The 26,077-nt window shown below is 39.2% G+C and overlaps 2 protein-coding genes across 3 annotated transcripts; one reads left to right on the top strand and one right to left on the bottom strand.

The window, feature by feature from the left end:
* Positions 1-560: 560 nt before the first annotated feature.
* emx1 (empty spiracles homeobox 1) lies at positions 561-6,272 on the top strand. The gene is made up of 3 exons (XM_063909165.1): positions 561-1,082; positions 2,911-3,095; positions 5,259-6,272. The coding sequence occupies exons 1-3, from the start codon at positions 734-736 to the stop codon at positions 5,424-5,426; spliced, it is 702 nt and encodes a 233-aa protein (XP_063765235.1). The 5' UTR covers positions 561-733; the 3' UTR covers positions 5,427-6,272.
* A 3,188-nt stretch (positions 6,273-9,460) lies between these two features.
* sfxn5a (sideroflexin 5a) lies at positions 9,461-25,784 on the bottom strand. Of its 2 annotated transcripts, none has more exons than XM_063909505.1 (14): positions 25,601-25,784; positions 24,045-24,113; positions 22,850-22,927; positions 22,405-22,431; positions 22,018-22,072; positions 21,533-21,558; positions 21,347-21,400; positions 20,773-20,829; positions 20,584-20,649; positions 19,203-19,293; positions 16,820-16,954; positions 16,621-16,706; positions 12,305-12,422; positions 9,461-11,038 (listed from the first exon to the last, which is right to left on the bottom strand). In XM_063909505.1, the coding sequence occupies exons 1-14, from the start codon at positions 25,646-25,648 to the stop codon at positions 10,989-10,991; spliced, it is 960 nt and encodes a 319-aa protein (XP_063765575.1). In that variant the 5' UTR covers positions 25,649-25,784; the 3' UTR covers positions 9,461-10,988. The 2 variants fall into 2 exon arrangements, with proteins under 2 accessions (XP_063765575.1, XP_063765574.1); XM_063909504.1 differs by having other exon boundaries at positions 16,820-16,935.
* Positions 25,785-26,077: the final 293 nt, after the last annotated feature.

The following is a 26,077-nucleotide window of genomic DNA, read 5'->3' as shown; positions in this document are numbered from 1 at the left end:
AATTCAGTGGAGAGTTTAATATCACTGATTCAGTAGCACGATGTTTTAGAACACTATTAATTGAAATTGCATGTGAATGTGACCTTTACAGCTTGTGTTTTAAAGACTATGTCAGACAGCTAAAGGTTATGTTCGGCACAGATTTAACCTGATAATGAGAGTAAAACAAATCTATACGTTGTTAATACTACGCACTGCACTGTCGAATTTCCAATTATAAATCCCACAGAATTTTAATTTTCTTGACAAACGTAATAGATATAAGTTCCAGAGAATTCCTGTATGATTAAAACTGCACCAAATCGAGTGGAAATGTCTCCACCCTCCCTGAAGAAAAACGATCCACAATGAGCCATTAATTGTGGCATGCATGTTTTCTCAGCGTGTCTCTGTAACTAAGCTGCCGGGTCCTGTGTGATCTATAGAGCAGGTACTTGAAGAGAGCAGAAGTATTGGCAGGTGCTCTGGTCCAATCAGCGTCCCCCCTGCGCAGCGTCAAGACACATTGAAGGTTGCAGGCGCTTTAGTTGGCGCACAGAATCCCTCAGAGTGCGCAGACTTCATGGATCAGGGCAATTTGCAGCACTGTTGAGTTTTGCAGCATCTCCACTGGACGAGCTTTAATAACATCCTGCATGTTTTGACGGTCATGGTGCATCTTTGACACTTATTTTCTAGCGAGAGGAAGAACCTGATTATTTTCTTCTTGGTTTTCTATTTCAACTCCGAGAAGATGTTTTCGTCTGCAGGAAAGCGCTGCTTCACGATAGAGTCTCTGGTCGCAAAGGAGAATCCTCTTATATCCGAGGACCCCATCCGGCCCACGGCTTTAAGTTACTCTAACCCGACGACAGATACCTTAATGAACAGTTACCAGGCTCAACCAGGCCGGCACCTCTACCAGAGCCCGGAGCTGGTGTTCCCGGAGTCGGTGAACCACCCCTCCCTCACCGTGGCCCCTCACCAGCTCGGAGGATCGCACCACCTGCAGCATCCGCACTTCTTCGGGACGCAACACCGAGACCCGCTCAACTTCTACCCCTGGGTGCTACGGAACAGGTTTTTCGGACACAGATTTCAAGGTGAGATACGCAATATTTTATCCCACCTAAAAAATATACAAGATTTTTCCATGGGTGCAATTATTTATGCATGAATTAGCATCCCAAAAAAATCTGGTTTATGTGTGTGCATGTGTTTACTGCGTGGAAATGCTTTAATTAGACCACGATTTCTGGTTATAAAATCACTTTAATATTCTATTTTGAGAGGTACATACTTGTACAGAGCTGTCAACATTGAAACGTATCTTGTTGTACAATAACTTGCCTGCACAGATAGCCATAAAACCAACAAGGCCACGGCGTTAGCAGGCTGCTCTCATATTTCCACTCTCAGTCGCCCTGCAGCTACTCTCTCAGGAAGCCGCAGCCTGGAGAAGATAAGCTCTGATGTAGATTTTTCCACACAAGAAATCTCGCCTGAGGTTAGGCTCATTTCATTCCAAAAATCCAACACAACAGCCAGGCTGTAGAGACAAAATTGATAAAAATCGAGGAGAGTAATTTAAATATAATCGGAATAGAAAAAGCCTGCACAGGTTTTTAGAAGCAAAGGATTTGAACACAGCCTGCAGTGATTTACTTAACCTCAGATCAACAAATGTGCACGAGCTGTAAACCCAATAAATGATCCTGTATTATCTCATAGTTTGTTTTCGACAACTTTTATTTTCATATTGCCTTTTATTGCATTCAAAAAGTTCCTTGTAGAAATTGTATTTTATAATAGACAGAATGATGAAAAGCATTCAAATGAACATGATTTAATGTGCATAATTATATTATATGCTCACTTGTTAATATCCTATAATTACCTTATGGGGCTATTAGGATACAAGAAAACACAATAGTTATTAGCATATAACAAAACCAATGACAGAACGATTTTGCGATGTGCCAAAATCCAAGTGTTTTACTAAAATAAACATCTCATTTTATAATATTTTCGTTTTCGATTACAACTTCCTGACACAATATTGGGAAGTGTGAAACGGGGATAACTAAATGGGATTTTAACACAATTCTCTGTCAAAATAATCACACCAAGTGATCAAACACCTTATTTTGTTTGCCGTCAGCAAATTCAATGAAATCATTAGAATAACAAATGATTGGAAATTAGTTTTATAGACCATGCATTTAAGGTTTGATTTCTCTAAAAATACAACACAATTGAAAACCTTACGGCCTCCTATGTGTCTGATTATAGTTTATTAAACTCTTTACAGTGTGTTTAAAAACTATCGGCGTTAGCATCATAACGTTTCATCATTGAGCCTATCTGAAAATGTTCTCCGTATCCATGTTTACATTAGTTTATAATATGCGTAAAATTACACACTAAAAATGTATGATTTTCCAATAGGTCTAATGTACAAAATTAAAGCAATAAAAATACAAATTGACATGGAAACATAGGTGTCCCCTTCTAAAAACAGCTGATCATTTATAAAAAATGAATTGGACATAAAACTGTCACCAATAGGCCATCATTTATGTAGCAGAACATTTCAGATTTCCTCGTTATTGTGTTATTTATTAATAAATGTATTTGTTTCATCATTTAATTTATATTATTACATTTTGGTAAAATACTAAATTAATAATATTGAAATCTTTATATATTCGAGGTTTTGCTACAGAACTTATTTAACATAATGACAGCATCATTTGGTCTCACTTTGCAGTAGAATAGACCCATTAACACACACTGTTTTTTATTAATATCGTCGTCAGCACACTGACAGCCTACCTGCCTACCTAGATAAAATGAGGTGTAATGATAATAAAGTTACCTTAGCCAGCCCCGACTGACGGCCCGTGTTGTTCTCTTCCTCCCTGCTGTCAGGTAACGATGTGTCCCAGGACAGCCTGCTCCTCCACGGTCCTTTCGCCAGGAAACCTAAGCGCATCCGGACAGCCTTCTCCCCGTCCCAGCTCCTCCGCCTGGAGAGAGCCTTCGAGAAGAACCACTACGTCGTCGGAGCCGAGAGGAAGCAGCTAGCAAACAGCTTGAGTCTATCTGAAACACAGGTGAGCTAATGCTATGCTAACACTAACAGCTGTTTGAAACACGGGTTAGCTAATGCTATCCTTATATCAGCTGTCTGAAACACAGGTGTGCTAATGCTATCCTTACATCAGCTGTCTGAAACACAGGTGTGCTAATGCTAACAATCTCCGATTAAATGGATTTTCCCTCTAAGTATGTTTTTGAAACACGGCTAATTACAACTTTCAAATATTAAAAATCACCTTAAAGCACTCAAGTCATTCTTTATCATTTTTAACTAATTTCACGTTAGTTTACTGAAAGCAGTCATTTCTATGGCAACACATTTTCCCGTTTGACCCCAACGTAAGTGTTCTTGCTGCTCGTAAAATATCGCGATATTTAAAACGAACAACGTCATTATAGACTACAATAAAATGAAAACGAATATTTCTTAATTAATTAATTAAAGAATCACTGAAAATACGTATTTTAAAATAGAATAAATGATGTGAACTGGCGACACTGTAATGTTACAGGCTATAGTAAAACTTAAAGCAGCAACATTATTGTTTCTATCTTTATGTCTAACCTACTGTATGTTTAAAACTGTTAAATATACAGATCATTTAGACCATTATTTGTTGATGAAGGTTAATATTTTGCCAAATATTAAAGTCTACTACAATTGTAAGGATTTTCAGTGTGAAATCATTGGTTATGGCTGTATTGTAAACTTAAAAAATATATATAAATTAGTGCAAATAAATTGAAATAATGACCTTCTTCCAGCAAAAGTGTGTAAATATTATAGATGGTTAAGTTCAAATGAGTCCACAATGTCTCGATGTCAATTAGGCCTAATAGGCAATACAACTAGAGGTTTCCTGAGTCAGCTATGTGGATAAATGCTGCTTGCAGGGTGTGTTTCAGTCAATAAGAGGCTTGCAATTAAGCACAAATTGCATTATGTTAATTATAAGGACATTGAACTGAATATTAATTAACCTACTTAAATGTTTTGATCTGCTATTACTTTAAATTTACCCCACATGTGGACAAGTTGTGGGATTATATTAAATGAGTATTATTATACAATAAGTCAGAAGAATAACTAATGGATGCTAAAATAAAAAGCAGCAAAAATACTGTTACAACTTTTCTGTTGCTAACACTTGCACTACAACTTTTGCACTGCCTCCACTTAAAATAAATAAACAAATACAGTCACACACAGCTCTAGGAAAGAACACATTACATCCAGTCTGTTTGAATGTTTCAGTGACAACTAGAATTAGCCTGAAGCTTGTAAGTCAGTCAAGAGGTAATAGAGAAGGAAGCATTTGAGCGCTTGTGTTGCTATTTAAAAAATGCATCCGGCTTCGTTTTCCAAGGTCATACCAGCAACTGTAGTCAGTCAGAAAGATGTTTTGTCCGTCGAGCGCTCCCATGCATTAATGCCATGCTTGATTATGAATGCAAAGAGAAATGCTTGTTTTGCAAAAAGGGACGATTGAGTTGGCAAAATCCAAAAGTATAAATTGGTTTCATTTAAATGGAGAAAAGCTTTTTTGTGTTTAGTAGTTGTTTTACTCGTTGGAGTTGTAATGTTAAGGTTCTGGTTTGCAGTAATTAAATGTTGGAAGGAAAATCAAACCATTGACATTTTAACTTTCAATCGTTAGAAAATCACAGGTTGAATTCAAATAATTACTCAATTCATTAATAATTTGAGTGATATAAAATGTACATTTTTAAAGCAAAGTTAAAGCCCATCAACACAATCATTTGCTGCTTTTTCTCTGATTCATTGTCAATTGTTTGTCATCGCTATGTCGACAGTTTACCTCGAGGCAATTCAACTCATTTCAATGTACTAAAGAAAAGCATGCATCTTATTTTATTCTAAAAAACAGGGCTATGGAAATCATTTTATGCATAGCTGTTAACAGACACTCTTCTCTTTTTACTCTAGTCTGTCAACAAAATGAAAAAATAAAACTGGACCTGGGCTGTCCAATTTTCATACTCAGTTCTGGAAATGTATGCAACACATATTCATAAGACAATGCTTATTTGCACATTTAAACATAAACAGTCCTGCTGTAATCTATTAGATATTCATTTACCCTATGGATTTAGGGTGTCTCCCTTTAAAAAATAAAGTGCAATATGATCAGTAACACTGTTTGTTTTCTGAACAGGTGAAGGTGTGGTTCCAGAACAGGCGGACTAAGTACAAGCGACAGAAGCTGGAGGAGGAGGGCCCGGACAGCCAGCAGAAGAAGAAGGGGAGCCACCACATCAACAGATGGCGCATCGCCACCAAGCAGCCCAGCTCTGAGGACATAGACGTGACCTCAGAGGACTAAAACCTCAACAATGCTGCCCTAAAAACCAGAGGACCAACACTATTTATTATGTAATATTATTAAGTATAACTAGAGACATTAGAAAAACGACTAAATCACCGCACATGTCTTCATCGCGGTGAGACGGGAGAAGAACAAACATCTTATTTTATGACATCCATCCTGAATGTCTCTGAATGAGGATAATCTTTGGTAAGACGGCCAAAGATGAAGAGCAACAACATCTATCATAGTCTGTTTTTTAAATATTGTACATAGTCCACGTATAAAGGTTGTTTTTGAAAGAGGCTATTTGTTTCATTAAGGCTGTTTCTACCACCTGCTTAGGTCATTAACACCTCATTGCTCAGCCCATTAAATCCGCCACCTGTGTACCGACTTAATTTAAATTTCTACTCAATGACAGGAAAATGTTTTAATCCACCAAGTGAGCTGGAAAACAGGCTTTCCAGAGGAGCAAAATACTCAACGAAGATCCCAATTTGCAGCGTAATTTCATTGTCACTGCTGACGCCCGTTCCCGCGCTCGGCTCTGCTTCCCTAATAAACATTTCTGCACCAAAAAGGCGATTTGCGACCAGCTGTGCGTGACTTTGCGACAGACGAGAAGCTGCAGAGAGCTTGGGTGTTAGGAACGAGTTGTGCCATACAATAACAAGCAGGTTCACAGCTTCGTGCTACATGGCACATTTGTCACTTGTGGTGTGATGGCTGACTTCTCCATTTATTGAATGTCTGCAGATTTCATTAAAGTGTAGTACAGAACATATATAAGAACAGACTTTTCAACCAGAACATGTGAGTACACAAAAGATGTTTTAGAAATAAAGCTATTCTCTCATGAGACATGTAATGTTGTTGTGTAATTCAGCTCTCACTTTGTACATTGTGTCAACAGCCTGGAGAACACTGCACTGTTTTGTTCTACCAGATTACAGCTGCGTATTTCACTCATTAGTTCCTCCTCTGCGGATGAAGGTGCAGGTGCAAATCAGTGTGAAACATGCTGCTGCAGTGTTTGATTGGAACAAAAAACCTGCAGATGCTATTATGGCACATTAAGTTGTGATCAATGCAATGCAAGAAGGGTTTTCTATGTTTAGGTTGTTTTATGCTTTAAACTAGACCTAAAAGATACACCTAAAGTAAAAATAAGAGGAGAAATATTGGTGGAAGAAGTACTCAAATATTTTACCTAAATGCACAATATGGTGTCTATTTCTGTTATCATAGTTAGCTTCTGTTTCCCTCATACAGTTAGGCAAACATAGGATAGAGGGGCTTTGGAGAGCCGCTAACGTTAGCTCAGTTCTTTTCCCTGTTAAGATGCAGATGCTTAAGAGGTTTGTACTGCGAGCAGAATTATCAGCCAAATTCTCCTCTCCAAAACGGATGAAAGGCGGTATTAGGTGTTTATCACTTTAACATTGCAGCTTGTTAAGGTGTGGCTAGCTATTATTTATTCATATATTGGTTGGTAGCTTATAACCTATTCTAATACACCATCATTAATTGATTTATATGTTATATTAATGATCTACATAGCCAAAGCAGTCAAAAATGTGAAGCTAGCAGAGTAAAAAGTACAAAATCATGCATCCAAAATGTATTGGAGAAGAACAGAAAGAATGATTGAATTGACATTTTAAAGTAAAGTATAAGAACTTCAAGTTATACTCACAGTACTTGTGTAAATGTACTTTTTTGCATTCCACCACTGGGTACAAATATGTTTCACAGCACTGTTTCCTAGGTTGGGACTCATTGATGGAGACCAAGGTGTCAGAAAGGTGCAGGACAGTTGCACAGGTGTCAGGTGTGTTACCGGCATTTCCTCTGAATTCCAGCAGAAGGGGGTGGGGGATACCGAAAAAAGTTCCCATCCACAGGGTGCAGCCTCTGGAAAAAGAAAGAAAGAGGGAAAGTAGTTACTATTGTGCGGCGGCTCTTTCACCAAACTGCCTCAGTAATCACCTGTCAAAAGAAACGGAAGGAATCTCCTCCTAATGACCCCGAGGCTTCAGAGATGAGCCCTAAAGTCTGACCCTGATGTCTTGTTTTGTAAGCTAAGAAACACGGAGAGAGAGTAAAGAGGAAGGGGGAGACAGGGGAGGTAAACTGCAGTAGTCTTGCAAACATCTGCAGTTGTAAGAGGGGCCTTGTTTTGAGTTCCCAGGACATCCTATACTCCCTGCAGCTGCAAATACACAGCAAAAGAAGTTCATAAACACCAACAACGGTGGATTTTAAGTAGAGCAGTTACAGTGACTTGAAAGCACTGAAACATATTAAGGCTTGGAAATAAGTCAATATTATATCAATTTTTCAAGAATGTCTTTTGCTGTTTTTAAAGGATGCATTGCAGTAAAGTAATGTCACTTTCAAACTACCAGACTGTTCCGTTGTTTGCTTTAACCCATTATATCCTTGATTATTTCTCAAGTAATACATTGTGAAAGCACCCAATAGTCAACCGCACATTATCGTCGCAGCATCAACATCGAGGTATTTGATCAGAAATGTTGTGATATTTCATTATCTCCATATCGCCCAGCTCCTTATAGTCGAGTGGGAGGTGTGTTCAAGGCCAATCAGGTGTCCGTTAGGTAAAAGGTCAGCACGATTACAGAGAGCCGCACCTCTCATTCGCCTGTTAGGAAAACAATTAGGGTGGAAAATCACGCCTGTCTCCCTAAACGCTGCGTCTCCTGTCGCCTGAGTCAGCAGAGAGACGAGAGAGCAGAGAAAAACAAAGAGCTTCTCCAGAGAGATGCAGGGTGGGGGGTGAAGCGGCAGTGCATCAGACTGCTGCCGTCCTGAAGACAAGAACTGGTTTGATCATTACTGTTTGATTACCGGTTTACTGTTTAGGATGGAAAAAGCCTCTTTACTGTAAGCAACAAATGACACTTTATTTCATTGCTGGTTTTAAACTGCATGCAGTTTAGTCACTTTACGCACTAAGAAGTGTGACTGGAGTTTCTTTAGTTATCTATTATTTATCTGATATTTATGATGTGTGCTAAAGATCAGATGTTTTTTTTTTGTGACCAAATTTTTATTAAGCAATTGCACATCAAAATACAAAAATACAATACAATGTTGAGTGGGCATGAAAAGTGTAAGGTCGGCCATTTGTCACAAAAATATGCATCCAAATTTCAATAAAATAGCACAACTACATGACGCAAATAGAAATAGTGACCCCCCACCCAACCCACCCAAACTAATCTAACCAAACCAAAACTAACACAGAACAATAACGTGTGATAAAGAAAGAAAAGGGAAAATTAAAATGAAAACAAAAAAGCAGCCCCATGCACGCCTGCCTGTATGCAAAGGGATGCATCCAAAACACAATGGAAATGATATAGACACACACAGACACACAGACACAGACACACACACACACACACAAACTTCAGGGGAAAGAAGGATTCATAAAATGATAGTTAAGGTTATAAGGTTACCCCACTAAGCCTGTCAAAAGATTCAGCTGCTGTCTGCCAAATGGACAGAGCTTTTTCAGTAGCTCCATGAATACAAGCAGTTGACAATTCCAAATATACCACATCTAAAAAGGTAAGAATCCACTGTCTGATGTTAAGTATCTGTGAGGGTTTCCATCGCGTAACAACCATCTTTTTGGCGGCCGTGAGCCCAGCTAGGATGATGCGCTTAAGATCAGATGTTTTCTAAGCAAAACCTGAAGGTATGTCATTTTTAAATGAGAAGCTTTGTTCAAAACTTATGAAGGAAGGTGCAAATAAGGCAAACTCACTATAAATTAATTGTTTAGATATAGTCAGAGGAAACAGCCATCAGGTAACATTTCCATCAAGCGTACAGCATGACATTACATTTCTATGGGCAAAACCACATGTGATTACAAACATAAAAGCCATCATAATTATTTGTGTTTTGTTTGCATTTGTCTTACCCGAGTTACAACCAGCATCCTCCGCTGATCCTGCATGTGGCTGCTTGTCAAGGTGCTGCGTTCCCTCACACATCACATAGATCATGACAAAAGATAACACTTGTAGACAGGAAGTTTATATAAATCAAGTACATTCACAAAGCAGCACTTTACAATAGAGATTTAAAAATAAACAATATGGAATACAAATCTCCATATTTTACATTAAGACTTGTATGTGTATATACAGTATTAACTCTGTGTGATTACAAACAGATATATATAATTACATGAATCATTTAACTTGGCATGAAACTAAAGCCAACTGTTGTTTCCACTACATGACACTGTTTTCAATGCATGTGCTGGAACAACAATCACATTGTCATTGGATGATTTCAAGGAGACATATGTTATAAAACATAATGCAGTTCACAGTTTGAGTTTACAGGACAGGTTTTCAGATACTGTAACAAAATCAGGCAGAGAAACTTTTCCTGTTGGCTGATTTTTTTTAAATCCATTAAATCAGTGGTTCCCAACATAGGGGTCAGCAGCCCTAAGGGGTCACGGGGAAAATGTGATTGGTTGCAAAATGATTCTCCAAGTAAAGAAATAAGAAAACAACAAAATGAAGTTTGTATATTGGAGTCTTCTCTTTTCTTGAGCAATATTTGAGATCTTTCCTCCTGACATGCAACCTCTGACACCAGGTTGTTAGACTGCCGTTAGCTTTGTATAAAAAGGCAAGACACGGTTGGTGATATCATCATAAACGAGAACTAATTATGTCACAGGAAATACAATTCAGTCATTTTTCTGATTTCATCTACAGTATTTACATTCACGATACAGATCGCAGCTACAATCATCACCAAACACTTGTACTTCACTCCTGCGCACTGGTGCATGATTCAGATTCTGATCAATTTTACAAAGTATAATCAACAAATCATTTGGACTAAACTATTATAGGTCAAGAAACAACGTATTGATCCCTTGGTGAAGTCAACGAGTGACCCGGCAGTATATCATTACAAAAAATATCCCCCTCCTTTACCGGCTTCCACATTAATGTCATGAAGATGATTTATATAATATTCATTATGAAATGAGCCATTGTGTATAATTATTTACTATCTTTAATTTCACTTAAGTCAAACTGTGAGGGCAGGAAGAGCGTTTCTCACTGTGGTGTTAATACTTTTACTTAGAGTATTTTGTCCATCACTATCTAATCCACTAATTCTTCCTCAAACATGTTAAAGTGAACCTCAAAATGTATTGTCTTTCACAGGAAAAACTAAAATAAACCAGGCAAGCTTAAAGAAAATAGTTTTGATAGTTACTATTTGAGTTGATCCATAAATCTTTTTTGTGGCTCAGTCACTTGATGTTATTTTGTTGGTAGGTGTGCATGTTATAACAGGGGATAGTACTTCCTAAAAGGTGTCGATATATGTTATTTCTTATACATTGTTTTGGTGTTGACAACGCGTGTCCTCTCTGCAAACATATGCTTACTCTCCACAGGATAACGCAGCCAAGATTTTAGCATAATTCGGTCTTCTTGTACTTGTATTCCTATCTTTAGACGTCTGGCAGAGAAGATCAATCACAGGCCTTTATTGTATGTCACAATCTTACAATCTGTTGCCATGGCGATCTCTGGCTCGAGCTGATTGACGCTGATCTGTGGGAATCAAAGCAGAAAGAAAAAAGGTCATCAGTGCAAATACAAACGCGTTCAAAAAGCAGTAGGACGTACTGCAAATTGCTAACATACAGTATGTGTACATGTATCCATACTTATCTACATACGATCTGTAACAGTTTCATTTGTTCCTAAATAATTCTTAAAGGCTTCAAATGTTCTGTATTTACAGCTAATGTGTAAAACGAGCCAATTTGGCAGATGAAAGTCTAATTTGAGGTTCGCGTCTCCTAATATTTGAACCAGAGACAGATGGCTGTTGGAGTTGGAGGCAGAATTCTAATCAGACATCTTGGTAGGTGTGAAATGGGGAAGTGGGACAAATTGAGTAGGCAGGGGGTCCAGGGGAGCAGGGCATTCATGTTGCTTTTTAGGGAGCTTTTTTTCACCTGATATCTTAGCGAAAGTGCAAAAAAAAAAAAAAGGGACTTGTGAGAGAAAAAACAGGCCCTTTTCGTGGAGCGGGAGGCAGCTTTTCACAGGACTGTCAGCGACACATATGTCTGAAGTTTTCGTGCCATATGGCTGTCTGAGATATTTCCAGTGGTAATTAAATCCTAAACATTTTATAGCCAGGGCTGCTTGTCTTGTGTCAGCGAGTCATTTGGCAGAGACGAGACAAAAAAATTGAGACATGGAGTGAAAAACAAAACGGCATTTAATGAGTAGAGTGACACATACTGAGGCAATAAGGCTCAAGTTAGATCTCAACCTGCATGGCTTCGATGAATGGAGGCAGTAGAGACTGTGGGCAGATCATAACAGAGCAGGTTAAGCCTCGGAGGGCTACGCCTCATTAGCAGAGCCTCTGTAAAACTCAATGGGGGACGATAAAGAGGTCAGGAGACTCCGGTCATCAACATCAGTCATGGCAGACATTGGGATAATGATTGTTCTCGGCTGCTGCACCCTCCCTCCAGAAACCTCCTCATATCAGACAGTAAAACACAGAATCATCCTTCAACAAGCCCTTGAAACCCACTTCTCCTGATAAACTCCTTCCCCCCCAACCTCAAGACTTTGCCAATTTAGCTGCTTTCCTTTTGATCGTTTTTTTATTTCCAGTCGATTTCATTGCATCTTGTTTTTTCATATCTTGATGGATTGTTTTAATTGTAAAGTGTCTTTGAGATAAGCGCTATAAAACATCTGAAGAAGTCAAACAAATAAAATAACAGTTATAAGTTAAGCAAAAGAAAGCTTTTCTGCAGTAGCAGAGGATAAAGTTATTTTGGGATCACCCACCTGTGACATCTGTGGGAAGAGGCTGATGGCGAGAGGCAGAGCGAGGCCGAAGGCGGCGAGGCAAACCAGGCTGTGGACGGGCAGAACGAGCCGCCGCTGTCTCTGCAGGAGAGGAAGCCTGGAGGCACACAGAGGGGGAAAACATGACCACTTTATTCAACTCAGCATTCATATAAAGAGAGACACAATAACCAACTCATTGCATGGTTTAAGTGACAGCAGTGAGAGACATTTAATACTGGATTTGTTTAGCTATACCACAAACATCTTAAAAGCAGTGGCAATTTGCCGTCAGATATGGTCAATTACTGGCAGAAAACATCTTCTAAGGAAGTGACAAATCAACCAAAATGGTGCCTTACATTTAAGCCAAGACACAGAAATATTCACACTCAATCTCCAAATCAAAGTCCTGTGTTTTATGAACATGAAATCCACTCAAATCAGAGCCAATAATGTCTTCATTTGATCATCAACCTAGAGTAAGAAAGATGGCACCTGTGTAGAGGCTCAATTTCGAAGTGTGAAGTGTTTCCTGACGACCAGAAGGTGAACAGGAAGTTTTATTTGAAGCTGTTCAATTAAAGATTAAATAGCATGTCTTCATTTTCCTGTTTTATTGTATTTGAAAGTGATGCTTCAGTGAAAGCTTTAATCTGGCATCAGCTGTAAAGGTTTTTTAGTAACTATTGAGGCTATTTAAATCCATGTTTACATTTAATCTTTGCTTTTATTGTCCTTTGTTTAAAAGTATAAATGGTGATTGGTTTGTTGTGTTAACCTATATTATCTAAGACAAATGTAACAGTTTGAAACCCCTTTGTTAATCTTCACAAAACACACTTTGTTTTAAAGGACGTTTTAAAGCCCTATCTCCAGAAATATATTTTCTCGCCTCAGCCCATATTTCTCCTGGCTGCCCTCCGTAGGATAATCCCCTCTTCAGTGTGGGACAGTGAACTCAGCAGGAGCTTGAGAAAGAGCCGCTCCCTCTCTCGTCCACCAGCGACGCCTCTCCCCCTAACGAGGAGAGCTGCCGCCTAATGAGGGAGCTCATTAACACATATGGCTTCCATGCTTTAATTAGGCTACACACACACACACACACACACACACACACACACACACACACACACACACACACACACACACACACACACACACACACACACACACACACACACACACACACACACACACACACACACACACACACACACACATCTTAGCACTCGGGTTACAAAGAGAAAAGTCAATGGGAGAAAAAGTTGTGAGAGTAACGAGAAGAGATTCTGGACAAGTTTAAAAACCTTAGAATTACTTGAAAAAAGGGAACTGATCCAAAATGACCGACGCATTTTCAATGACTGGATAGTGGGTTATATTCTAGGTGAGGTCTTAACCCCGGGATGAACTGTTTTCATGAACCTCTGACAGCGTGACGCAGACTCCCTGTCGCAGCGAGAAGACCAATTAATAGAATATCCCTGATGACTCGTGTTGTGCCAAACACAGAAACAACAATATGTCGGAGGTTCACAATTGTTTTTCAGCCAAAGACCTTTAAAAGACAGAAAATATTTTGGGGACGACCTCATGGATGTCCCTTAGGAATCATTTGACTCAGCCTATTGCTATTGCCCGTCTTTAGCCCTAGTTATGCAAAAGAACAACACAAGAGAAATGTATTAGTGAGACATTAGAGATGTATTTCTTTACAATTGTGTACCATTAGCTGCAGGCTTTATGTATACACAGTCTATGGTAGCAGCTGTACTTCCAAAAATATATATTTGGAGTGCATTTTGACTCAAACATTTCACAGAAGCAAGAACGCACAAACAATTGAAGCGAGAGTGATAATTAAAACATATAAATTAGAAAATGTTCGTTTATATTGTGTTTGATTTAATGTTCCATTTCATTGCACTATTTCTCCTGTATATTTCAATTGTTTTTGTTATGTTTCATATTGTATTTTGCTGCTGTAACGAAAAAGGTTCCCAGTTTTGGATGAATAAAGTATTTCTGATTCTGACGTCATGTTGCTACTTAATGTCGGGGACAAAACACTACTTTTATGAATTCAAAAAGCCTCAGTAGTCCTGTAGGTTTTACTTAGGATCATTTTAATGAAATATACATTTGCTCAGTGTGAGTCTGTTTGCATGGTCCGAAAAAAATGAGAAGAATACAGCATGTTGTGCATTCTGAATGAACACCTTTTGTTGAGCTACTTTCTAGTCCTGCTGCGCCTGCTGCTCTGTGTATACAGAGGTATGTTAACAGGAACAAATAAACTGTAAAGTGGGTTTCTAATTTCAACACTAAACAAACACCTCGGGAAGGAGGTGGGGGTGATGATGAACATGAACACATAGCGGAATTAGATAAAATGCCAGAAGGCGTTTCAGTGTCAGCAGCGGAAGAAGCTTTTTGTTTTTATTCTGTAGCTGTTGTGCGGATTTGTTTTTTTCTGAACATTTCAAAATACAGCTTTTGTTCTTGGGATTTGTTCTATTAAGAAAAGATAAGATAAGATGTTCATTACTGATCCCAAACTGGGATTTCTTTACCTTGCAGCAGCATGAAACAAAACAAGGCATTGCACATAATTAGAAAAAGAGTAGAAATAAAAATTAACAATTTCTAAAATATAAACATCTCAAAATAAACAGAAATAAACCAACATTGGAGTAAAACAAAAAATATATATGCAGTTGACTGTGGAGATCAAAAAATCCAATGAAGGGCTAATTTTCAGTTAAACCAATATAAAGCAGGGCATTGGAGTGGAATATTAAATAAAATATACATGTTAAAATGTACAGTGTGAATGTAATTCAATGATCCTTTGTTTCAAAACAAAATGTTTCTGACATTACCACAAATCGACTGTAAGATACACTTTAATCAAGTTGACCAAATTGGGGAATATTTGGAGAAATCTGTAAAGAGAACAAAGCAAGATCCAGCCGAAACCTCAGTGAGAAAGTGAAGCTAATACGGAGGTGTCTTGAACCTGCATTCTTTCTGATTACCAACAGGCGGTTTCACTGGTCACAAAAAGAGGTCAGATTGTATTGAAGTCTAAAGGGAAATGCCCGACTTCTTATTCAATACAGTATGTACAAATGTTCATTTTGTAACTTAATCTTTCGTCTGCTTTTAGTTCTTGAACATGTTGACCGCCTAAGACCTCCAGTAATTGGTTGTACTTCTGGTTGCAAAAAAATGAGATGGTTTTTCTTGTACTGTATCTTCAGCTTTTCTACACATCACAGTATAAGCCAAAGGATACTCAGCACGGGTAGATGCAGCCTAAGACTCACAAAAACAAATGCAATAGGTTTTGAAAACACGTATTGTTCTGTATCCTCTCACTGCTAGCGAAGCACGTGCAGGACAGAACCTGCTGTCACCAAAACCTGCTCTCAGCGGAGTAATCCATCATGGAGGGGCCTCGCAGGGACCCGGCTCTGTCCCCTTGTTCTCGCTCCATTGAGAGCCAGTGAAGGCGAGCTGACAGAGGATAGCTGAGCCTCAGTCCACCTCGCACCCTCTGCTCACTCTCACACACACTCCCTCTCTCACTCTCTTTTCCCGTGCAGTCATGCAGCTGCCAGGAATCCCAAACACACCTGGGCCGCCCGCTTGCTCGCAGCGGTCGGGACAAGTGCTGTCAGGGATTTACAAAGATGGCCGCATTCCTCAGCCAGGCCATCGATCACCAAACATCCGTATGAACACATTGCATCATTAAGACATCATTACAGTCGCATCACACAACGCTGGCAATCCCAGGGAGGGAGAAGGTTCATTGATTTCAAGGGAAGGTCTGAGGGTGGAGGAATCGGAGTGAAGTCTTTGCTGATAATTCACTTCTAAATCATGATTTAATCAGCGATAATACGCATTTTATACCCGGTCAAGTATCACTAGCGCTTTTATTTTGTAATCCCCCAGTTGTAATCCTATAGATATTTAACACTTACTTCACTTAAAGCAAACAATGAATACTTTAAATGAGTTATCACATTTACATGCATTATTACTGTGATTATTGGAATTATATTACACTTGCAAAATGACGCTGACTCAGCTAGATTTATAAAGTATGATTATAGTTAAATCAAGATTTTTTATTTGAAAGCATCATGAATAGTTACGTGTGCTTAGAAGTATAATTATTCAGCGCAATAAGCAGATTATTTTTGTAATGCAATATCAAAATGGGCATCATAGAGCCTCTTAGGAGAAGCTCATGGAAAAAAGGCGAAATTCATAAAACATGATCAAATAATGCTGTGTCTTACTTCTCCAGTGCACTCATGATGATGGGAGGGAGCATCAGAATTGGCATCGGCATTACCACTCTGGTCAGAGCTGTTTCTAAAAGTGCCTGTCACAAAAAAAAAAAGACATAAAGAAAGCCAGAAAGAATAATCAACTATTTAAAAGAATTCCAAACAAAGCTGTACATGAAGAGTTGACATTGGATGAAAAGCGACATACGTGTTTGGCTGCCACTTTTGAAGTTCCCACCACATTCCCGTCGTCGTCGAGCACGCTGATACCCTCCGACAGCTCCGAGTGTCTCATGAGAACCACGTTGCAGACGTTTGCACTCGCTGTAGGGAGGCGAGAAGGCTTTTACAAATGGAAAGAAGTATCAGACACCTATGGATTCGAGATATCTAGTAGTTCAAAAATGAAATGAATTGTCTTGTCATCACTGTGTCTCTGGTGTTAAAGGTCAGGCAGCCTGTGAAGAGACACTGCAGCAGGATGAGGTTCAGTTCACTAGGGTAGGCACTGCAAGGATGAGGGACTCCATCTTGAATAATTGTTGACTTCTTTAGAAATGATATCTTTAAAGGAAACTCAACCAAGCAGTGTGTGGGAGAGAAACTCCATCTGGAGGGGACTTTGGGATTTTAGCCTTTGCAGACCATTTACATGCACACAAAACTTTATAACACACAGGGAAAGGGAAAGCCCAAAATAGCATAGTAGGGCCCCTTTGATGATCCATCCATCCATTTGGACTTTAATGCTATTAAATATTAATAATGTAATAATTGGAAACTGAATTCAGGAATGCATTATTGACTAAAAAACCCAAATAAAGAACATGTCATAATCCACAGAACTTAATGCTACGCTTGTGTGTGTGTGTGTGTGTGTGTGTGTGTGTGTGTGTGTGTGTGTGTGTGTGTGTGTGTGTGTGTGTGTGTGTGTGTGTGTGTGTTTGTCGAGTTGTTACCCTGTGATTTATTCACGAAAGCCAAAATGAACACAAATGTATGTTAATATAGACAGACCTTTCTCCTTGACTCTAATAGGAATGAGAAAAGGTCATTTTAGAGAGTTTAGTGGTGGCGCCGCGAGCCTTTTTAATTTAAGACAACAGCGTTCAGAGTTATCTTCACTGGCGGCTGCGGGGCACGCAGGGCGCTTTGTGAGGGGAATTCAATTGACTGAGCAAATAGCTCTTTTACCTACAAGGGATTTTTATTATCCAGACCAATTAAGAGAGGGACAGATAATGGGAATTTGGCAAGAAATAAGAAAAACACAGCAAGCGGATCAAATTCTCCAAAAAACGTTTGAAAGTGAATTAATAAAACGCATCAAAGTAATTATAGAATCGATTATTGGAAAGTCTGCACAGCCCAATACTGAAATATGTGGCTGTAATTTGTAATTATGTGAAATAATTACATTTGTGTACTTTCTAATTGTCACCTAATAACTAGTGGTGGCAGTGCATTATAGAACTTTTCACATAATTACTTGATAATTAATAATAATTAAATATTGATGAATATTTTCAAAAAGACAGCAAATTAATTATCCCAATATGTTTTTTTTGGCCAGATTTTCCCTCCAGTCAAAGTCTTCATAATCTAATTGAATGACAGGCCGCTGATTGATTAGGTTATTACAAATAAATGTAGCCTTAAGTAAGCAAACAAAATGAAGCAGGTGAAAATTCAAACAGCACTTTACATTCGCTCGCTTCAATTAGCCATTTTAATTACCTTATATATGGGCCAAGCATAACAACGGCAGCAACAACAATGAGCAAACATAAATCAGGTAAATGAGGCCTTGCCATAGACGCCACTTTAGGGGTAATTATCCAATTTGTTTGCCGCAGCAGAGTGCGAACAAGCAGCCAATTACAAGGCAAAGGCTGCGCTGTAGAAACCTGTTGATTTAATTAAAAGAGCCGCCACGGTATAAGGGGAGGGGGGAGAGTGAGGGGCAACCAATTTAATTATGAGCCAGCAGCATTCTGGGACATCAGCCTTTCCCCCTGGGTGTGTGTGTTTGCGGGGGAGAGTGGCATGAAAATCAGCTTTGTGGCTCCACACACGTCTGAGGGAGAGAGCTCACAACACGTCCGTAACCCGCAGAGAGAAACGCACTGGGAGGACCAGAAACAAATCAGATGTGGTTTGACTTAAAAGGAAAGCCATTTATGATGGTGACATAAGGGGTTATTAATGTTAAAAGGATAAGAGTCGGTTCATGCTGTACCAAAATGTGTGACAATTAGTCATCAGATAACAGAAAATGCACAGATATATATTTTCTATTTAAACCTGGCAGTACACCTACTAAAGTCTGGAAACGATGTCCTACTCTCGCCAGTGAGTACAAGACTCGGTATAATGTACATTGCAAACTCGTCAAACATACAAAAAGCTTGTACACGTGTCCAATAAATAACAATCTGATTGAATGCTCTGTACATGTTTGATATAAGACTGCATTGGACCTCTTTTATAAACTTCCAAACTATTTAGATTTTCTTTAAAAGGCCTCTTTGGAGTGCTGTGCCTAACCCCTATCCATCCCATAGTTGGTTCACTGAGCTCTTTGAACTCACCCACTGCTGGGAAGGGGATGAACCTCTGCACCAGGAGCCTGGTGGTCGGGCTGAAGCGGCTCGATTTCTGGATCAACGCGTTCAACCCGACCTGAAGGGAAACCAAAAGAGAGAGACAATAACACGCACACACACACGCACACACACACACACACACACAATATTCTTGGTGATTTTATTCCTCAACAATGATATGTGTAATAAAAAAGCATGTTATCTATTCCTGGTAGTTTCAAGAGAAAAAATCAATCAAAACAGACTATATTTGCATCACACGAGTATATAATAGAATAAGAAGCTCATTTTGAGCGGTTTGAGTTAGCATATGCTTGTTATTATCAATTTGGACAATGTTTTGGTTTGTCACCACATGTCGTTTCTATGGGATTCAATTAAAAGATGATTTATATATTCAATTCTCAGCCTATGAGGATCTGTACCTTATAAAAATATGTATATAATATATATAAATGATGAGTAAGACAGGAAATCTCTGCAGCACCTGACACATATTTGGCCCTATACAAATATCACGCTTCCTACAATTTGGATTGAGCACTCAAAGTTGTACAGCTCTGGAGAAAAGTCACGTGAACACCTGGCTCTGTGCGCAAACAACCAAAAATACGACTGTATTTCACCACACTACTATGTGCTATGTGCTCTCAGATAACACACCCCGGCTCTCCTCAGCCTGGCGGGGGGTCATCAGCAGAGCGGACCTTTAATTGGAGAGCTCCTGCCCCCCTACCCGGCCGTTGTTCCGCCCTCCAGACACCCTGCGACTTTGTTCTGTGCTCGCTGCCGTGGAGGAGCCTGAGGGCAGCAGCCGGATGAGCGCCCAGCGGGATCAGTAATTGGCTCGGTTTGAGCCCTGTGTCCACACTGAAGGCTGTGTGAGGCAGGTGTGTGAACGTGTGTCATAGGCTTTTGACATGTGAGTCTTTAAAAGACCTAAAGGTAGGAGTTCAAAGAGTTCAACTAATAAGGGTATTATGATGGCTGGTATTCAGAGGGTTAGGCTGATATTCTACATTTGACCACTTGATCATTTACCTGTCATAACAATTCAAATGCTTTAGTGTTTCACATAAGGATCGGAGACCACCAGTAAACCTTTAAACAGACAGAAGCCCAGATTAATGACCATTACTTAATTAAATTACATTTGTTTAATTAAGCTGACATTTTATCTAAAGCGACTAAGTGCAAAAAATGATGATAGCCAGTCAGAACAACAAGAAAAATGCAGATCAATCCCCTCAAATAAACGCACTTGGGAATGATCTTCAACAAAATATGCTTTTAACAAATATTGCTTCTCTACTACTTGAATTCTATTATGTGTGTTAAGATGGAGGCAGGCATTGTGGGATCTCACAGCGATGGAGACCGCGCTGGTCACCGCTCCGAGGTATCCCTGGAAGAATTTGGAGGCAGGAGCCGGCTGAAGTGGAGAATAAGTGAGGTTAAAATGTGAAAGCGTTTTATGCAACGTGTTGCACACATTGTTATATAGTTTGTACAGTATCAGTCTAAATGGGCCTGAGACAGTTAACTAATACGGTACCTTGGAGGCGTTGCGGTTGCTGTAGTTCACACAGGCATTGTGACTCTGGTTTAACCACTGTAAAGGAAGAAGGGAGGAATAGATGAAGGAGTGAGTTCATTTTTAGTAAATGTACAGATATTAAAGTGGACTTAAAGTGCAAAATACAACAGCAAAAGACAAACAGGAAAAGTTCCTATCACGGATTGGATGAAAGACACAGAGGTTCGTCTCCTTTTCAGATTACCACTGATACTTATTGGTTTCTATAAATAAAAAGAACAGTGCTCTTGATAACTTCAAAATGGTGACCTTTTGCATACTGTGTTTAGCATAAGCTCGACAATTCAAGAGTGGATATTTTATCATATATTCTTTCTTAATGTAATTATTGTTCCATTGTTGTCTACTGTTGCGTCTTCCTGTCAGGTGTTTGTTGTTCTCCACCTGTCACTTCATTACTTTTATTTCATCTTGCCAGGACTGCAGCAGGAGAGCCTGCCTATTTATAAAATGAATTACATGAAACTAAAAGACGTCTTGATTATATTATTTAAGTCTGGGCTTTTCAGATGATGATGATGTAGGTATTTACCTGCCAGAAGATAGTGGACACCAAGGTTTGATTTGGGAGAAGGAGGCCAACAACCTGCACAAAGATAATAACTTAGAATTAAAAAGTACAAATGGATTATCAGAAAACAGAGCCTGAATGACATATTGGACGATCATATTCAAAATTATGGATCAATTCAAAACAATCTATGAAAGAAAGTCTTACCACTGGTGTGCCAAATGGGATGAAACCTGTTAAAAGAGAGACAGTAAGTTTGTGCTATGCAGCGTCCAGATTTAGAGTTTTAATCTAACAACACAAAAACAGAGTTTGTATTTAATATCCTTATTGTGGATGCCCCCATTCGTCTGACATACTTTGGTCCTCACATTTTATTCGCCACTATCTCCTCCTCCCTCATTTGTCCACCCAACCCCTCCCCTACTTCAAGGTCGCTTTGCTAAAATGGTGCTTTGAGCCTGAACCAAAAGACTTGCTCCTTCAGAGAAGCCCGAGAACTTCTCCGTCACCGTGGGAGAGAGGTTTTAATCAGCGCCCAGCTGAGTGTGACCTTTTTCTGGCCTGAGACAACCTGAAGAACCCCGTGGAGTCATGACAGTTTCCCAGAGAGAACGACGCCTCCATGTTGGACCACATAACAAGCCCCTCCATCCCACTTCCCTTTAGACTTCCACACCAAGCCGCCGTACCTGACATCCGAAAGGGCATGAGGATCTTCTCCCCCGTGTCAGGGTGGATGATGGCCTGTAAGAGGAATTGTAATGACCCGGATAATGAGTACAGAGTGAGTCAGGTTAGTTCAGATCAAATGAACTAGGAAGAGAGGATTGTATGAGGGAAAGTTTGAACTGTTGGAAACTAAACACAATGAACTTACCTAAAACAAATTGTTGTATATACATTAAACACACAGGAAGAAGCTCAATCTTTTCTGTTTTGTCGCTAAAAGTGTTGCGCTAAAGTGTAAAGACTGGAGTCTGTTTGGTTTGAAATGCACTGAAACCATACCATAACTAGAGATGATAAAAGACAGTGTTAGAGACAAAAAGTAAATAAAAAAAGACAGTAAATCTTACCTGCTTTATTTTTTGAGCCTGCCAAAGCTGAAGAGAGACAAATACTTTCAATGAGATGATGATGATGATGATGATGGTGATGATGATGATGGACTCAACAGCCTCACAAGTAGTTCTATAGGTTACTTACTGACTATTTACCTTCATTTTAATTATTTTAATCTTATCTTTAAACATTTAAGCTTTTCTTCATTTACATAGCAGAAAGAGTGCACCTCTAAACTGCTGAATGTATGTACCTGGAGTATTAAATATATCAAATGTAAAACAGAAGATGGCAACATTCACATCACTATATAGAAGATATGACAGATATTATCGGAGCTATTGTGAACATCCTTTTCCTAGCTATACTTGCTTTTTTTTACCTCTGAAAGCTTCACATCACCTGTTTTTTAACCCACCGTGAAGATTTCAATGTGAACTCAGTTTTTTGTGTGTGTACCTGAGCATCTGTAACTCCTGCAGGCAGAGTTCCTTGTTTAAAACGGTCGAGCAGCTCCACAGACTCCTGCAGACGTTTCTAATTCAAACAAATTGATGACAAATCAGTAAAATACAAAGTTAAATGAGGACAACCTACCCTGGATGTGGATTCCACTTTCCAAGCCACACAGTTCAACGCGCAGGATAATTGTGCTTCACTAAAACTCTCATGCTGATTTTCAGTTGACAAATGAGTTTCCTAAAGAGTAATGAGCAGCTTTCTGTGGTGTGATCAGTGTCTAATGCGGAGCAAAATACAAGGTCATGTGGCCCAATTTGTTCTAATGAGCTTGCCGGTGTGTGTGAACATTTCTTGTGTTTCTCATGTGTGTGTGTGATAGTGTAAGGTGTACACTTTTTCCTGTGCACGTATGAGGTCATGTGTGTGTGATTGCATGCAAAATCAAGGCCATCCTTGTTCCACTCTCGTCATTAAGGGCAAGTTGAGGCTACGCCTGGCCCAGCATGGTGCATAGTGTATGTGTGTGTGTGTGTGTGTGTGTGTGTGTGTGTGTGTGTGTGTGTGTGTGTGTGTGTGTGTGTGTGTGTGTGTGTGTGTGTGTGTGTGTGTGTGTGTGTATACACACTCTCCACCCCTCACAGCTGCCCCACATGTCCACACCTCATCACATCCCAGGAGCTACTGCCGCTATTACTGTCACCAAAGAGCCCGCTAACAGCTTCATTACCCAGAGGCACCGGAGCACTGATGACCAAAACACAACAAGGACCGGGAGAAATAATACCAGAATGACTTTTTCTCGCATGCTTCTACGTAGAACAACAAATTGAATAAAAACTCTTAATGAAATGCATGTGTTTCGCATCTGCTTTTACTTCAATCATCAAGTATTTCCTTTTTTCCCCCTATTTCGCTTTGTGGGGGAAGTATTCCTTTAAATGAAAAGTCAAATAAAAACAGAAAAGGGTGAAAGGGGTGTCATTTTATGAACAATGCTCCTAAATGTGTGGATTTGCACACGTTTAAAGAAGAACTGCTTCTGTCGTGTTACAATTGAAAGAAAATGCAAAACAAAAAGATACTTAAAAGGCAACAAAAGCAGTACTTAGACAAAGATAAATTCCTTAGACTCCAATGGATACCCAGTGCCATTAAAAAGGACATGTAGTTTGTGTCATCTCAGTGTGTATACCTCTGAAACGAAGAGTGTGCTGGGGTCGATCACATCCAGGAAGTGTCTGAACCGCCCAAAAAACGTGTTCTAAGGGAAGAAGAAAATAGATCATACAATCATTATCTCACTTATTGTTTGCATTCTAATGTGTAATCAATATATAGGTCTCGATTAGAAAATACATCAAATCTTCTGTCTACTGTACATGTAAAATGAAGCTAAACTTTTGCTCAAATGAAGGCGGACAAATCTGATTCTGGGTTGTTCCTTAATGCAGCCAGAGGCAGAGATGTTCCAGCTGTGTCTCAGTAAACATTGCAGTGTGCCAGATGTTTGAACACACCAGGTGGAGCCTCCTCATTAATCCCTCCGACAAACTGTTTCCTATCTGCATCTTTTAGGGACCTCGAATCCACTCACACCATTTGCAATTAATTTCTATAATTGTGAATGTGCCAGGAAAGACCTTTCTCTCATTTATTCATAACTGAGCATAAGGAATCATTTCGGAGATACAGGAACACACCACGCAGCGTCGAAAGGCTACCGTCGCTCTTCAACTTCAGTTTAATTACACTCACTGCTAATTTAGAGGAAAATCTGGTATCTGACTCACTGCTGCGCTCTGTGACTTCCTGAACATATGGATGGTTGGTAAAACACGGCATGGGGGAGTGGTTTTTAAATCTCTTAAATTCAATTATTCACAAGTGCAACGAGAAATGAGTAGCAGTGCACTAGAGGAGATTCATCTTTCCTGCATTAGTTGGTGTTGCTCTGTATTCTGTGAGATTTCCTACCAGGTATTTGTTCACATAACTCACGATTACATTATTTTGGTCTGAATTTAGTGCTTTCATTTAGGGCTGCACAACATGAGGAAAAAAAGTAATATGCATTAGTGAATTTCATAATGAAATTGACTCAGTTCTGCCTTCCCTTTGCTATCAGTATACTGCTAAAACACAACAAAAATCACCAACAAAAAATCTGCTCAAAATGATAAGTTACATGTTAGTGTGGCCACGTTTCTCAAAGTTGCAAGTGCAGTACTTCAGATCTCCAATTACAATTTACACACTGCATATGCTCATAGAGAATAAGATATAGGGTAACAAAATGTTAGCTTAGTTGTTGGCTAGCAAAATTGCGAGCTATCACTTTAGCTTCCTAGCTAACTGTATTTTATAATTGTGATGATCGCGTTACTCCTCGCGCTGCGTTCACGTGTCAAAGGTTATTCGGGATCACTGCTGACTTTTCAACTTAGATGACCTGACCAATACACTATAATATGGACGAAGCGCAAGTGTTATCACAAGAGCTATAATAGAGTTTAATACAACATAATAATTCATGTAATAAGCATGAATGTCTAAAACTAAAAAACACTATGTTTGCTAATGTTGACAATGCAACTTAGCTAGGAAAACTATTATTTTACACTCAAAAATGTGCAAGTATGTTAATGCCGAGATAAACAAACGTTCAACTAACACGAGCTTTGAATGCCAGGAGCACAAACAAAGTAGAATAACTGTGGTAAACTATTATCGTATTGAAAATAAAAGTACCTGGTCGAAACGAGACTTGCCATGTTGAAATGTCACATATTCAGACATGCTGCAGTTACAACACACAGGTGTGTCCTTTTCTTCTTCTTTACGATAATAATTAAAACAGTTTCAACAAACACTTCATAAACCAGCTGCTGCAGGGCTGAGCGGTTAATATTCAGCTGTTCAGTGGACGTGTTGCATGACGGGTAATGTAGTTTTTCTGGGTTGCTTTTCTCAGTCAGCATGTGGTTTGAACCGTTTGTTAGCGGACTACACTTCCCAGGACACATGCTTTGTTTACAGTGACTTAAAAAGGAAGTTAACGCGGTGAACGTTTGAGCAACAGAGTTTAAAGTACAGCAAATAATAAAATGAGAGAACTGAAGGAAGGTTTTTCAGTGTATAGGGTATAACATAGCCCTCTAGTGGCGGTTTTGTAAAAGTAATCATCAAATATTTTGTTTTATATTATTTTTCAGTACATCACGGCTC

This window comes from Eleginops maclovinus, chromosome 19, assembly GCF_036324505.1.
Source record: "Eleginops maclovinus isolate JMC-PN-2008 ecotype Puerto Natales chromosome 19, JC_Emac_rtc_rv5, whole genome shotgun sequence".
Classification (NCBI taxonomy): Eukaryota; Metazoa; Chordata; class Actinopteri; order Perciformes; family Eleginopidae; genus Eleginops; species Eleginops maclovinus.
Note: the sequence above shows the minus strand (reverse complement) of the source record. Positions and strands in the feature narration are given on the sequence as shown.